The sequence below is a fragment of the Octopus sinensis genome, linkage group LG11 (assembly GCF_006345805.1).
Source record: "Octopus sinensis linkage group LG11, ASM634580v1, whole genome shotgun sequence".
Taxonomy (NCBI): domain Eukaryota; kingdom Metazoa; phylum Mollusca; class Cephalopoda; order Octopoda; family Octopodidae; genus Octopus; species Octopus sinensis.
In genome coordinates this window covers 38,370,099-38,387,638 of record NC_043007.1, presented here as the reverse complement: position 1 = coordinate 38,387,638, position 17,540 = coordinate 38,370,099, and the positions used below count along the sequence as shown (strand labels likewise).

General features: G+C 34.6%; 1 protein-coding gene across 3 annotated transcripts in view; it reads left to right on the top strand.

Moving 5' to 3' along the window:
• LOC115217016 (ribosomal protein S6 kinase delta-1) overlaps nt 1–17,540 on the top strand; it is a 72,352-nt gene that overhangs the window by 12,141 nt on the left and 42,671 nt on the right. The window contains exon 2 of one of the 3 annotated variants that reach the window (XM_029786542.2): nt 12,714–12,749. The exons of 1 other annotated variant lie outside the window; for it this stretch is intronic. In XM_029786542.2, coding sequence (XP_029642402.1) covers nt 12,714–12,749 — 36 coding nt within the window. Of the gene's footprint in view, nt 1–12,713; nt 12,750–17,540 lie in introns of those variants that run through there. One more of the 3 variants, XM_029786544.2, reaches the window with a different exon arrangement.

Sequence of the window (17,540 nt, the reverse complement as noted above, 5' to 3'; positions counted from 1 at the left end):
TCCTAATTTATCACTAATCTACTTTATAACTGAAATGGAAGATATACAATTCTTCCTCACTTTGTGCATGTAAACATACTTAGTTGTATAAAGTATTATTCACAGCAGCATTTGTTACATTTGTTACCTTTTTTTGACCCATTTAATGTGTTTTTATTCATGTGTTCTTTTTTTTTCTTTCTTTCTTTTTTGGTATTGAGAATAATCACAATTGTTGATTTGCATGTTGCATTCATAATGACCGCACTAATATTTGTATGTTTCTTTCATTTTTATTAACCTGGAACATTTGCATTTACCTATATACGACTGATATATAAATAAAACAGCATTCAAGAAATATCAAATGAAATAAGTCTAAGTTTGTGCTGCATAATATGCTAAATAGTAATAACTAATGACAACAAATTAAGTAGAGAGAATGCCATATCACAAAGCTGACTTAGTTTCTTAGTAAAGAAACATAGCAGAGGGTGAGCGATCATCTTACAGAATAAAACAAGAAGGTTCCGTGCAGACTTCTAAATGGCTCTGCCTAGGGTTCAGCTCTCCAGCTTTTTATAACCCCAACAGAGTTTCTGTAATGTTCAACCAGGCTATTTGGTAGGAAGACTCACACACTTTGAAGTTCACCAAATCATTTTTTACAAAGCAGCCAATGCTGATTCATCAAACCATGTTCATGTAAGTGTTTATGCCTTGTTTAGAAACATACTTATGCTGGGGTTCTAAGCTAGAAGCATTTGAACAAACTCAAGCATCCCCTCCAACCAAATATGCTGAGAGTGATAAAAATCAAACATCCAGTCAACATCATGATGTTTGGAGTGATTACTAGTGATTGCAACATTTATGCCTTCATTCATCTTCCTACATGACCTCTGACTCATCAAAAAGGCCTACATCAAGTGCCTGGAGGAGGTAGTGCTAATCTGCATGAAGAGGGTGGCTGCTGGAAGATCTTGTGTCTGGCAATAGAGCTCTGCACCATGCCACACAAGCAGGAGAATCCAGTTATGGCTGTCAGACAATTTCTGTGACCACATCACCCCTTAACATCTGGCCACCTAACTCCCCAGACTGCAACCCCCTTGATTATTATGTGTGGGGCGCAGTTGAGCAAGAGACCAACAAAACTCTTTGTAAAACCAAAGATGAACTGAAGGCAAGGATTATGGCAGCATTCACCAACTAAAACAAGGAGACTGTCCAGAAGAGTTGCAAGAGATTCTGAAGTCATCTGGAGGCTGTGGTTGAAGCGAATGCTGATTTTATGGAATAAATTTATTCATTAGTATTTCAAGTTATTTTTATATAATTTTGGTAAATATACCTGTGCTATTTTCATTTTTGTGTAACTTAGACGACAATATATTCACCGCACCCTGTGTATGTATGCATGTATGAATGTGTGTGTGTGTGTATATATATATATATATATATATATATATAATTAGATATATAGATAGATAATGCTAGAGCTTCAAATGCAAATTTTTACAGTAATTAGTTATGCTCATCTGGGTTCAAATCCCACTAATAATGAGCTAGACTTGGTGTCAGGAAAAGAGCCACCCATTGAATAGTCTTAACCCTTTAGCATTTAGACTGGACATATCCAGCCCAAATATTCTACGTGTTTTATATTTGAATTAGCTAGATCTGACTTCTCACATCTACCCTACAATGTCATTCTAAAAATAAGCAATCACATTATCAAAATCTCGAAGCTTCAAAGTATGCAGGATTAATTCAAAGCAATGTGAATAAATAGGTATTACATCTGACAAAGGAAATTGGAACACTAATGGGTTAAGAAGTCATATCTAACTCAAACTAGATATATTGTGTAGAAAAATGCAACTGTGTTCTACATGGATCTTTTTTTTATGACAGCCTTTTCATATTTTCATATGAGTTCCTTACAGTTTGTTTGGAACAGTAAAGTTCTTAAATTCATCATGGTTTCAAGACCATCAGAAGTTCATATTCAGAATGGAGTACTATTGGTGTGTATTGCTGCCTCTTTATAGTTGCTGGGAGCCTACATTAAAGAGGTAGCAACGCATTGTTCCAAGTGAACTTGCAGGAAACATTGTTAAAAAAAAAAACATGAACATAGGCATGTCTTCAATATAACATGCCTATAAGATAAGCTGTTCCCCATATATATCTGTGTGTGTTTGTATATGTGTAACTAGAAAAAAAAAAGCTTTATTGCATTGGCCCTCCCTACTATGAACTCACACAAACTCATGTGCAAATGGTTAAAGAGTACTCAATATTTGAAGTTTTGTGCTTGATTTAGTTGCTTCTTAGTGTCTCACTATATACAATATCACAGGAACACTAATGTACTGCATTTAAAAAAAAAGGGGGTAATGCATTGGATTATGCTACATGCATGTGCATATGCACACACAAGCATGTGCACATGCACACATGCACACACTCACACACACACACACACACACAGAGTCAGAAATGCACAGACACTAATATAAATAGTACAGAAATGTGGAAAAAAAATTGTGTGCTGTGCTCATGCACACAGCAAATAGCTGACAAGTGATGATGATTCATTATTCATTGGCGGATGTGTTTCCTCTCTTTTACTAGACCTTTATTAAGACAGGGCTGTCATTGATATAAAGCAGGACAATAATTATATCCACCCTACATAAAGATATGTTTGACCTGTAGCATCTGAAACTAGAAATCAACTTATTTGTTTTTTGCTGTACAGTGAAAAATGTAATCATTTCACCTAATATGTTTCCTTGCAAAGTCATGTTAAAATAATCAGGCACATCACATGACTGTAAAAATCAGGACAAACAGTAAATTGCCAACATTTTGAAAACAGCAACAATAATATGGATAGATGGAGACCATCCTTCTACTCATCTCATATGTTCAGGGTTTATTCAGATACATCGTCACCACCCAGTTGTTCCCATTCTCTCTTCTACACTACAGCAAGAAACCTGTTGTACTCTGCTCCCTTCCCTCATACTTTAAACCCTAATTTCCTAATATAAAGCTACCCTCTTGAGATTCATGGTCTTGCAAACTGCATGGTGACCTCACTTGTGCTGGTATCATAAAAAAAAAGAACCCGGTACACAGTGTAAAGTTGTCAGTAGGAAAGGCAACTAGCTCTAGAAACCATGCTAAAGCAGACACTGGAGCATTATGCAATCCTCTAGACCCATCAAATTCTCTCAAATCACCCAACCCATGCCAACATGGAACATGGACAGTAAATAATGATGATATACATAAATACCATATACATATATATATATGTATTAGAAAAAGTGAGTGAACAAGCAAAACATGTGATGTAACTTAGTAAACCAAACCAAGCCCTTATAATAATATGTATTATATTACATCATTAGACAAAATTTTATATAAATATATGTATATATACACATATATAACGGGAAGCTTTATGAAAATAAACAAAAGACGAAGGCAGGTGGAATACAAACAAACAATATATGTATGTGTGTGTGTTTGTATGTGTGCATATATATATATATATGTATAGGTAGATTATATACATATTACATATAGTTTATATACATACACACACAAACATATACTCATACAAACATATATATATATATATATACACACACACAGATGTACATATATGTACATATGTGCATAAAGATATGGTAATTTACTCCAAGTTTCATCTCTAATTTCCCAATGAGACAATGAGTAGACTGTCAACTTCTGATCTAAACATACCTATCCACTCTCTCAAACATATTAAGTTTTTTATCAGATAATACTACCTCTTTGTAAAATATAAATATATATTTGTATAAATCTTACTCACATTACTATATATATATATACTAGCAGTATTGCCCGGCGTTGCTCGGGTTTGTAAGGGAAATAACTATATAAGCATTTTTAGAGAGTTATAGCCAAAAAATAGCAAAAAATGCATTAAAAATGGGAAAAAAATGATGGTAAATTTTTTTTAAATCGTTGACTCATCGTAGACATTTTTAGAGAGTTACTTCCCTTATATAATAGCGAAAAATGCATTAAAATGGAAAAAAATGATGGTAAATTTTTTTTTAAATCGTAGACTCATCGTAGACGCGCGCTAATACCCAGAAAGGCTCGATATGAATCACGACTATAAGATACCCGGTTTTGGTTAAACTGCACCGCAAAATGTGGGAGTAGTTAGGAATCTAAATCGTTGGAGACAGACACACAACTTGACTTTTATATATAAAGATATCTCAAAAATGTAACAACACATGGTCTGTTGGCAATTTGTTCTTCTCCTCCTTCCTGGGACTTTCCCCTTTCTTCTTTCTAAGAGCTATGCTCGAAATGTTAAACTTATTGAATGTCAAACTAATGTACTTCTTTTCCACATCCTCACATTCATTGTTTTTCTTTTTACTTTTTTTTATCCATTTATTTGAATTGTCTGTTTATATGAATTGACTATATATTTTTATTCTCTCTCTCTTTATTTTCTCATGTTCCTTTCTGTTGAAGAGCGTAGGCTTGAAACGTAAAATACTTTCTCACCTTCCCAAGCATTAAACTAATACACCTGTTTGATGTTTACACACCTGTCTCCATCTTTTGTTTTTTGTAAATTCCTACTATATATACTATATACATACATACATACATATACACAGACACACACACGCACGCACACATACAGGGAGAGAGATATGCATGTGTGAATGAGTATATATATCTATATATTCAAAAACAATGCCTTCTCTCCTTAGTAGTCTGTATTTTTTATGTTCAATGGCTGTGTGGTAAGTAGCTTGCTTACCAACCACATGGTTCTGGGTTCAGTCCCACTGTGTAGCGCCTTGGGCAAGTGCCTTCTAATATAGCCTCGGGCCATCCAAAGCCTTGTGAGTGGATTTGGTAGATGGAAACTGAAAGAAACCCATCATCTATCTCTTATTATAAAAGGCAGATTTTATCTGCCTCCCTTTGTCAGTTATCTCTTATTATAAAAGGCAGATTTTATCTGCCTCCCTTTGCCAGTTATAGAAATCTACAATATAGGATTTCTTCAATTACAATTTACCTAGCATTTTTAAGAGTAGAATGCATCGAGTCATGCCAGGTCCAGTTTTTAAAATTTAAACTCCAATTAAGCAAAATTTACAGAAAATTCACATTCTGGTGTGTATGTCAAATGCTTTTCTTAATGTGGTTTACACCACATGCACACGCACACACACAGTGTGCAACAAATAAAATGAAAGTAATTCACTGTGTGTGTGTTGACAGGTAGACAATAGAATGCGATGGCGATGTAATATTTGTTTCTGTCTATCACGCTGATAGATACATGAGTAAAATGTATGGCAAGCTAAGAGATAAGAGTGAGTGAAAATGTTCTTGGAAGAGAGTAAATAGCGAGTGTGATTTGAGGAAGACTTTACATTAAATAACCGTAGTGGCTTGTATATATATATATAATAAGAGATATATACATACATAAGACAGTAAGGTGTGATTTGAGGGAGATTTGGCTGCTATTTCTACCATGTCTAGCTGCCATGTAGGGGTCTCCCTCATAGGCTCATACATACATATATACATAGATAAGACAGTAAGGTGTGATTTGGGGGAAATTTGGCTGCTATTTCTACCAGGTCTAGCTACCATGTAGAGGTCCCCCTCATTGGCTCATATATATATATATACATACATAAGACAGTAAGGTGTGATTTGAGGGAGATTTGGCTGCTGTTTCTACCAGGTCTGTTAGGCCTTCTCATGTAAACTCAAGCTTTCTCATGCCTTGAACATAAGACCAAAGCAGAGAATGTATTCTTTTATTCTTCTGCTTTTTCCAGCCATTGGTCTGTGGCCATGCTGGGGCAATGCCTTGAAGAATTGTAGTTTAATGAATCAACTCCAGTTTTATTTTTGTAAGCATTGTACTTATTCTATCTGTTTCCTTTGTCAAACCACTAGGTGACAGGGATGTAAACAAACCAACATTCGTTGTCAAGCAGTGGTGGAGGACAATCACAAGCACAGACACACACACACACATACATGCATACACATATACACACATACATACATACATACATATATATATATGTGTGTGTATATATATTGCAGCGTGGAAGGTGTTTGTAAGCCATTTAAGAAACACACAAAAACCGTTAGATTCACTTCAACATTTAAATTTAATTTGCCAAAATATTTTCCTCGCTTTGAGACCGCGACCTGTTCACTGACAAAAATATTGTGCTAACAGGTCGCGGTCTCAAAGCGACGAAAATATTTTGACAAATTAAATTTAAATGTTGAAGTGAATCTAACAGTTTTTGTGTGTTTCTTAAATGGCTTATAAACACCTTCAACGCTGCAACTGTTTTCGTTCCAGCACACGATCTCAGATCAAGTACATCTCTGTAACTATATATATATTTATTTATATATATATATATATATATATATATTATATATATATATATATGTATATTGGTAAAAACAGTAAGATAACAAAAGAAAGAAAGAGACCTCAATATTATGTAAATAGAGGAAATCTTTATATATAAAAGTGAGGTTGTGTGTCTGTCTCCTACGATTTAGATTCCTAACTACTCCCACATTTTGCGGTGCAGTTTAACCAAAACCGGGTATCTTATAGTCGTGATTCATATCGAGACCGTCTGGGTATTAGCGCGCGTCTACAATGAGTCTACGATTTTAAAAAAAATTTACCATCAATTTTCCTCATTTTTAATCCATTTTTGACATATATAAGGGAAGTAACTCTCTAAAATTTATTATTAAATCTCAGAACGTAAAAAGCTACAGTAACACCCCTCCCCCTTTGTGGTTAGCCATATTGAGATGGCTATTATACTTTACATCTCTAAAAATGCTTATATAATTATTTCCCTTACAAACCCGAGCAACGCCGGGCGATACTGCTAGTATATGTATATATGTATGTGTGTGTGTGTGTGTGTTTTTGTGTTTGTCCCCCCCCCCACTATTGCTTGACAACGGATGCTGGTGTGTTTACATCCCCATAACTTAGCAGTTTGGCAAAAGAGACTGTTAGAATAAATACTAGGCTTACAAAGAATAAGTCCTGGGGTCAATTTGCTCAACTAAAGGCTGTGGCTCCAGCATGGCTGCAGTCAAATGACTAAAACAAGTAAAAAAATATAAGATATATATATACTTGTATATGTGTGTTTATCTTCTGAATATATTTAATTATATATATATATGTATGTATAAAGCCTAATCATGTTTATCTGCATCACTATCCCCATATCAGCTCACCTGGACTTTTCTTATGCCCAGTCTTTATCCTGTGGACTTAGAATCATTCGAGCACTATGTGCTTTCTATACCAGGCATTTTTAGCTCTCACATTTTGACTGTATATGTATTTATGTGTGTTGTTTTTTCTTTATTCTTTTACTTGTTTGTGTCATAGGACTGCAGGCAAGTTGCACTGCTTCAAGGTACCACTTAGAGTTTAGTCAGTCATTGATCCCATTACTTATTTTAAATCTGGTATTTGTTTTATCAGTCTCCTTTTGCTGAACTGCTAAATTACAGAGAAGACAACTCCACTACCATTTGAGAAAACAGTGAAACGCAAAACACATGATGAAGCAAACCTATGTTCAAAGGCACTCTAGCCATAACAATCCCATCTGATTTTTATTTATTTTGAGACATAATGTATCTAAGACTATACTATTCAATGTGTCCTTTCATCTTTTTGCAAAGGTTAGTGGGAGGTTGAGATTTGGCTGCTGTATGATGGTATGGAATATAGCTGCTGTTTCTAGCAGGTTGAGCAACTACCTACAGTCTCCCACCTCCTCGTTAGCTTGCATTCGCTATAGTGGTGTGGAGTGGCAGAGTATGGTTTCATATGTTGTAACATAGAACATTGTATTCGTATCTTATTTTCTTTCTATAGTTTCAGTGAGATTCTATTTCTATCCATAATTTCATTAAGGAAAAAGAAGAAAAAAAATGTAATTCATTATTGATTTCCAGCATTGATTTCAGTGACTTCGTTTATTTATTTTTTGCTATCTGGTTGGGGAAAGAAAACGTGGAATGGAATAAGAGTTCTGACGACATCCATAGCAGTTCACTGATTCATCAGTATTGATCATTATTTCTAAATACATACTTTATTTACCTTCACTCAAGGATTAATTGATTTGATCAATAGCTGCTGTTTAGTATTCATATTGGAAACAAATCAACTGTAATCCTCCCTTATGTTGATCCTCGATAAGTTTCTTGGACATAAGCCTCCTCGTGCGATAGTATAATGCCCTGTGACTCAAATCAGCTCTTCTACTGCTTTCCCCTCTATTTTGTTTTTTCCATTTATCAACAGCATTAAAAACATTTAGTAATAATGTAACCCAGTCTACATTATAAAATATGTTGTTTACAAGGTGATAGTGTGGCTGAATGGAAATTTGGTTGCTATTTTTAGCAGGTTTGGTAGCTATGTAGAGGCTTCTTCATTGGTTTGTAATTTTCATTTATGCAAATGTAGGCACATTATGCATAGTATTAGAATGACTAATAATGTGGGCAGTGGATATGATAGTATTAAAGGAAAAATGTTTGTCAGTGTTTTCTCTCACTCCTCCATGTTCTGAGGTCAAATACTACAGATACCGACTTAACTTTTGATTTCTCCCTCCCATCCAGAAATTAGTGACCTTCTGTAAGAAATCATTTCCAGCTCAGTACTTCATAAAATAAAGTACAAGTACAGGGGTTGATATCAATAGAGTTACCTGCTTCCCCTACATTTCAGACCCTGTGCCTTTGTTAGAAATAAATTATTTTTGTTGATTTAAGTGACTGTTTTCCACTCTTGAATTTTTAATTTTGTGTCTGTTAGAAGCAATTGTAGTTGTATGCATACACGTATCATTGAAAATTGCAACATTGGCTTGGTTTTTGCCTTATTTTTTTACCAAATAATAATCATTCTAGAAAGACAACAGAGTAATACCATTAGTAGGAGAGGTAAGGGAGATGGATGAAGTACTGTAACTTAATAAATTAAGGGACGTTAAGAGAAGTTAAAAGCAATTAAGAACAAGACAAGAAAAGGTGAAAAGAATTTTTTAAATATTTTTTTCCTTTTAAGAAATATTGAAAAAAAAGCAGTTATGACCATTATGATCATCATTTAATGTCCATATTCCATGCAGGCATGGGTTGAATGGTTTGGCAGGATCTGATTGATCCAAGTACTGCATGATACTGTAGTGTCCCCTTTCACATGCTTTTCCTAATGCCAACCACTCTATGCTGTGTATTGGATGCATTTTTGTGCCACCAGCACTAATGATGTTGCCATGCAGTTTTTGAGACTATGAACTCTTAGGAAGATGGCTTTATGCTAGGAGATGAGGGGTTAAGATATGAGAAAAGGGGCCGGTGGCAAACAGGTTTCTCACTGTAGAAGAGCTGCATGGCTCCTCACATTTTAGAAGAGAGGGTGGAAGTGAAGCAGGGAAAGATAGAAATAGTGATATTGAGGTTTCAGGGTGCATCTTTGAGGTAGTAGAAGTGAGGGGAGACAGAGGAAACAGAAGTGTGAGTGGGTAGAGGTTGCAAGGGTGTATGGGGGAGTAAGAGATTGGTGATGGAGGAGGAGAGGTAGATAACAGCTGTAAAGATTGGGTAGTGTTTGAAGGCTAAAATTAATAAATAATTCCTTTCAAGTCTTCTTATTTGTAACAGGGGTAAAACCATGTTGGTTTTAGTTTTGTATTTTCTACAATTATGAAGTCATTGAAACTGAGAAGTATCAACTGCTTCAACCAGCTGAACTTATCTAGGGACACAAAATTTGTGACAGGATATGGACCATCATCAACTCTCTGATCAACAAGCCAGCATCTTAACAACTGAGTTTTGCAATAATACATATGTTGTTGTTGTTGAACTGGTAACCAGAATATGTTCAGTTTGAATTATGAGTTGAATATTTGGAGATGTGGTCTTTGTCCTAAATGTTCTAAATATGACACAAGCATGGCTGTGGTTAAGAAGTCCACTTTGCAACCACATGGTTTTTGGTTCAATACCACTGTGTGGCACTCTGAGCAAGTGTCTGCTTCTAGAGCCTCAGATTGACCAAATCTAAGTGAATTTGGTAGTCTGAGACTCAGAAGAAATCTAATATATTTGCATTTGTGTTTACTTGTCTAGACTTTGTGCATTAATCAGAAACAAACTTTTGTCATATAAGCAGTGACACTTGTTTGTTATCTTTTGTGGAAACATCCTGATTTGGTGAAAATATTACCTTTCTTAGAAACGAGAGGATTGGCAACAAGAAAAGCAATTAGCCATAGAATATCTGCCTCGATGAATCTCATCTGACCCATACCAAACAAGGAAAAATGGACATTTAAAAGTGGTGATGATAGTGGCTTAATTTTGTTTTGAAATTTCCAATTATATATTACTGAGGCTATTTGATTAATTCTACTAGATTGTGAAGTCTCTTTTACACATGTTAGTCATTGGACTGTGACTACACTGGGTTACTTCCTTGTAGGTTTTAACCAATCTTATCGACTATAGTAGTTATTTAAGTCTAGTACTTTTCTTATTAATCCGTATTTAATGCACTGCTAAGTTACTGAACATAAACCTATAATACCATTTTTCAAGCTCTGTTCACGTAAAGCCAGCAGTCACATTAAACAAACACACATGCATGTACACACAAATGACAGACTTTCACACAATTCCTGTGTATTAATTTTATTCGCAAGGCATTGGTCATCTTGAAGTTATAATAGAAGACATTTGTCAAAATACCATGCAGTTAGACCAAATCTAAATCATGTATTGTTAAGACAGCTTAACAAACAGCCATACCTGCATTAAGTCTAGTTGTGTTTTTTTTTTGTTTTTTTTTTCTCAGTTTAAAACTATGAGCTCATTATTTGGGTCATCCATACACATGACAGTTAAGTTGTTTTATTTACAGATCAGTATTGGAATGTATTTACAGTCACATCTGTGATATGTATTAGATTTTTTATCTTCTTTTCCTTTTTTAATCGAGAAGGAACTTAGTACCCATGAAGGAAGGTAATATCCAATTTACAAGGCCTGTGAAACTGGTGGTGGGAGGGTGGAAAGAGGAAGGTACCCTTACACCAGAGACCAGGTTTGAGTTCTTAAAACAGAGCAGACTCTGTTAAAGCTACTTAAAATGCCAGATGGGGGTGTTAAACCTTCAATGTTTAAACTGGCCAGATTTGGCCTCTCACCCCCTACTCTACAATGTCATTCTAAAAGCAAACAGTCACATCAAAGCTGCAAGATTAATTCAAAACAATGTGAATAAATAAGACAAAATGCTTAACCTGATTACTAAAAGGTTAAAACAAGTAGACTCTGGTGGAATTTGAATTCAGAGTACAAAGAGCTGGAGCAAATATGGCAAGGCATCTGGTCAGCTATTCATACTGTTCCACCAATTCACCACACTAGATTGAATCAAAGGCAAAGTTCAGTGGGATTTGATCTCGGAGTACAGAGAGTTGCAACAAGTACTGTAAAGTATTCTCCTATACTTTGCCAGTTAGCCACTTAATCACAGTTTATTGTGTTAATTGCATGAATTAGACAAATCTCAGTGTCATCATATTTAACTTTTTTGTTAATTTTTTTTCTGGTTGTTTATCTTCTCTGTTATCCCTTCACAGCATGGACTTGGTTGTATTTTACATTCCACTGGCCTAGAGATAGTGTTTGTGCTAGAGCTAAAGGGCACCTTATATCTGCTGTCAGTTGTTAAAAGAGCTACTGCGCTCTTTGGTGGCTTACCAAGCCCACAGCTTCTCTCTTCCTGTCTCAAAATATATATTATCATCATCTTTGGTGACAATGAGTATCCAGCTCTAAAAAATCTGCATCATCAAATTTCATCAATGTGATCGACCGTTGTTAAGACAAAAGAGCTATTAGCATGACCGTTAAATAAGGGGAAAGAACTGAAGGGAAGAAAGTAAAAATGCCCATAGAAATTATGTATGCATGCATGTACATATATACACATGTGCAGCCCCCCCCACACACGTATAGGTGTGTGTGTGTGCGTGCATGTGCAGATATGTATATGTGTACATGTATGTGTTTCACGTGAGTATATGCATATAGGCACACGTACGTGGGTGTATGTGCACGCATGTGTATGTACGTACATGCGTGCATACGCGATTTCTATCAGCATTTTTACTTTTATACTTTTTTTACTTTCTCCCCTTATTTCACGGTCATTCTAATAGCTCTTTTGTCTTAAAAACGGTCAATAACATAGTAATTTCGTTTTGTTTAACGGTCATTTTCATAGCATTTTTTGATTGCCTTGATAACTGATGAGATGCTGGAGCAGATTTCTGCCCCAACATCCGAAACTCGGAGTTTTATTAAGGCAACCGAATAATTGTCACATATTTATATTACAGATATATATATATATATATATATTATATATATATATATATATATATATATATAATGCATCCCCCACTTAATATTAGGCTAGAATGTTAGTGTTAAATTGTTTAAATAAAAGAAAAAGAATATTGTTTGGAGATTCAACCATCTTCCAAAATAATAATTTTATAATTTTTTCTTTGTCTTTTCAGGTCTTTACTGTAACTCTACCAGAAAGTATAACAGAGGTCAGTCAGATTGTTTTAATGATGATGATGATGATTATGAGGGTTGCCCTATATAGAAATGAGGTTTAAATATCTTAGAGTGAGGAGAAAAAATTGTATGGTTGTAGCATTTAAATTATTCCTTGGGACAATAGCTACGTGTATAGAATGTTGTATTTTATGTTAATGAAAATGCAGACAGTGATGATGATGTTTTCTGACATTGGCACTGAGCCACACAATTTTTGGAGATGGAGTACAGATAATAAAATCAACCTTGATACATGACTGAGGTTGATCTTTTAGCTCTAGAGTGATGGAAGGATAAGTTGATTCTGGCAGCATTTATGTTTGAAATGCCAAGAGATAATTCAAAGTACGAGGTTTGAAATAGTTTGATGCCATTCGCTAGAATATTAGCAATGTCTGTTAAAAAGAGAAATAAAATCAACGAAAGATTTAATTTTTGCAAAAAAAAAAAAAAACTTTGCACAATGCCAACTTCACAACAGTAACAATAATTATTCTCAAATAAGTACTGTTTGTGATTCAGTGTGTATATCCCAATTGTAGACTAGGTACACCATATCCCTGCATGTTGTAAGAGGTGATTAAAAGGGTTGGTAAACAGGAAGGGCATCTAGCCATAAAACATTGCTTCAATTAGTGAAACAAAAGTACAATTCAGAATGAAAAAGACTTATGGTGCGGAATCCACTAGGCTAACACTTTTAATATTAACCTACCTGCAACTGGCTCTGGTTCTATATAAACTTAATTTTTTAAAGTGATCTAAATTAAAATCTCTCAAAACTCCATGCTAATTTGTTTCCAACCAACTGATGGAAAAATTTTTTTTACCTAATACTTCATAATTTTCAAAATTGAAACAAAAGCAGTGTTTTTCAACAGAAATGTGGTAACAAAAGGGTTCATTATAATCTCGGATTTGAGATAGGAAAGTGTAAGAGAGTTTAGTGATAAATTTACATAGTATCTATCATTTTCTGAATAACTCCATGACTAATTAGACTCCTTATTATATACTATAAATCGCTTCTGATATTTTAATATTTACCAGATAATTGTCAGTCACTTAATGCTAGCAGGATATGAAGAATGTCTAACAGTCAGCTGAATTTACCCAAGCAGCAGTTGTATTCTGATAGAGTCCATCATGCTTACCTCTGCTTCCCTCCCACACACACACATAGCCTACAGACTGGACAGTGGAGGGAGTATATGTCACGAGTAGCCACACTGCATATCAAAATGTGCTGTATGATTCTCAGCTAGGCAGACATGGTATATCTGGAACCAGAGATCTCTGGGTTGTGTTGTGGTTTGGTTGAAATGGTCCATTAAATTGACCATTGAAGTTAAAGCTGACATCAGTAATCTGGAACATTAAGAACTGTTAATAGATTTTGCAAAGCATTTTATCAAGCACCATACTAATTCTGTCAGTCAAAGTACAAATATAGTTTTATAGTTATTCTTTTACTTGTTTTAGTCATTTGACTGTGGCCATGCTGAAGCACTGCCTTAAAGGGTTTTAGTTGAAGAAATTGACCCCAGGACTTATTCTTTGTAGGCCTAGTACTTGTTCTATCGGTCTCTTTTGCCGAACAGCTAAGTTAAATATCAGGGGTATATATTCTGGGTGTGCCAGGTGTGTGCTGCACACCCATCGAAAATGACAAATTCATTATAGATATTAACTTTACTCATTAATTTAATCACATATCTTAATGGAAACCTTTTGTTATACACCTGCTTGAAATTTGGTGGTATTGGGTGTGGCAGCATGCACAATACCTCAACCACCATATGTTGCACTCCTACCACACATGCATGTGAATGCATTATTCAGTTTCTTCTTCCATTTATGAAAAGTGGAAAAGTAGCAGAACCATTAACACATCAGCTGGAATGCTTTGCAGTAATTATACTGATCTGTACTTTGAGTTCATATCTTGGAAAGATTGTCCTCTGCCTTTCGTCCTTTCAGTATTGATATAAAAAAGATGTATCAGGCCAGATGCCTTGCAGTATTTTTGATGGCTTTTTGTGTTCTGAGATCAAATCCCACCATGGCCTATTTGGATGAGAGATTTAATCTGTTGCCCAGTTTAACACATACACCTTAACCTTTTTGATACTGATCTGATCGAGACTCATCCTGATTCTTTGCTACAAGCTTTCTGTTTTAATGTGGTCTGTATTAAAACTTTCCATCAAAATTTCATGTTGTGTTCCAAACACCAACTTAATAATGAATTATTTTATTTAATTTGTTATTTTCAAAACAAATCAGAACTCACAAAATGTATTGCCACAGGAATTTGGTAACAAAAGTGTTAGATGTATTTAGCCATGTTCACTCTGTTGCAAGCAGTCAGAGCAAATCTATAGTTTGAGGATACATTCTTCCCTCTCTTTCACCAGTCATAGAACCTCCAGAAAAAGGGTTCATTAAAAGAAAATGTCTTTGAAGGAAACTGCTACTAGTTGTAGGTTGAGCTGTTGTTTAGAGAGAGGCTACCTCATTGGCTCATCTGGTTGAAATATCACACCAAAATGTATTCAGAGGGATAAGCCCTTTTTCTCAAATATAGACTACCCTCGTATTTTCTTATTAAAAAATAAGTTAGATTTTTTAAGGACTCAGACAACTCTTTTTTTTTTTAAGAAGTATGCAATGTAATTCTGCATTATCCCTGTTATAAAATTATGGAAAATAGCTATCAACTTGTGGATAAATTACCTGTTCTGGATTAGTATCCAATCCTGTTCTGTACTGTCATCTGTTTAACACAACAGAAGCTAGAAAAGAGTATCAGTCATATTAATACCCATGGTATAAAAAAAGATGAACTTCTATTCAGGAGTTGATTGGTCTTTATCTTTATTTCTTGTTTATTTTTAATTGTTATTTCTTGTTATTCATTCATTGCATGTTGTTGCATTTTTCTAACGTTTTCTGGAAAAATACAAAAAAAAAAAAATTAAATCAGGTTGTGTATTTTATGAACTTACTATCATTCCTATTGTATATTTTATGAACCCACTGTTATTCTTCTAAATATAAATATATATATATACACACACACACATATGTGTGAGTATGTGTATATGCATGTATGTATGCATGCCCTTGCTTCTAAAATTCTTGTACTTTCCAAAATTTGTACAGGTATGGTTTGGCAAATCTGTAGAAGAAAATGTGCATGCTAATATTACTAATGAAAATAATAAAAATAATATTGCATTTACTAATTATGATATTGACTATTATAATGAGTTAGAAAAGTCTGATGAGGAGGGAGAGTTGACAGGAATGATGATGATAAGGAGGAAGAGAAAAGGAGTGAGAGTGAGATAGGTGTATTAAACCATCGTAACTGAAACAAAAGTTTTAAGGGTAGATTCCTTTTCTTCAGTGTATCCACCACCATTATCAGCCAGATGTGATGAGAGAAGCAGATGGGGATAAATATAGACCTTTTCTTTTAAATGATTTGCAGAGGTTTTTTTTTTTTACCAAGTTCTCTGACACATCAACATTATGTAAGCTATATCTCTCTAAGGCTATCCATTATCATCATAGTCTCGACTGGCTCAGTTGATAGGGTGTCAGACTGTTTGGTGATCAGATGACAGATTGCATTCTCTTGTTATTGTTGCACTTGTTCATGATCTGCCATTCTTTCCACTCTCACTAATGAGTCTGTCTAATTGTAAATAAAAGCAGATCACCTGTATACAGCTAGCAATATCATTATCATCATGATTTTATATCCGTCTTCCATGCTGGCATGGGTTGGACAAACCAAAGGACTGTGCCAAGCTCCAATGTCTGCTTTCGCATGATTTCAATGGCTGGATTCCCTTCCTAATACGAACTTCTTTACTGGATGTACATGGTACTAGTGAGGTCACCAATTAACTCACAAGTTTCTAACTTGTTGGTTTTGTAAGTATAATCAAATGTACTGCTCTCAGTATAGGACTAGCTCTTTGTTTATTAACACTGATATCATTGGAATTCAAAATATAAAAGTAATGAAATGTAGTCAGGCATTTAGTCTGTTACTTTACGACTTCTGTCAGTAGTAATTAATGAGTTTTATTTAGTGCCATGTACAAATCATTGTAAGAATCTCAGGCTATGATAGAAGTGCTCATAGTTTAGTCCTGATTAAATTATTTAACATCTCTAAGCAAATACAATAACAAAAACTTTGTTTCTAACTTGACTTAATTAATTTGACACAAACAGTGCAAGTAAGAGTGTGTGTGTGTGTGTGTGTGTGTGTGTGTTACAGCATTATTTTTAATAAAATCTGGTGAGCTACATCTTTTTCTACTAAGAGACACCTTATCTATAACAGATTCTTTACTAATCCTATAATCCTGAATTACTTTTGTGCATGCAGTATTCTGGCTTGTGTATTGTCTGCATTTCTAAATTATATTCACTAAACAAACAGCAATAGTTGATTCGGGTCTTTTTAAAGACTATCAATTTACAAAGGTCAGCTGCTATTTAGAGTGGTCAAAAAAAAAAACAATGAACAAAAATAAGATTGGGAATTCAAATATAATTTCTAGTAATAGGACATTGCCATAAATCCAAATCTCTAAGGTTAACATTGTCTCAGTAATCAAACAACAGATTTTGGTATATTCTTTCACAAGATAAAGGATCACACATTAACACTAAAATAAGAGTTTAGGGACTGTTTTTTATTTGTTATGAAGAAAAGGAACGATGCCCAAAATCCCTTTAAAAAGTTTTATCAATGCAGG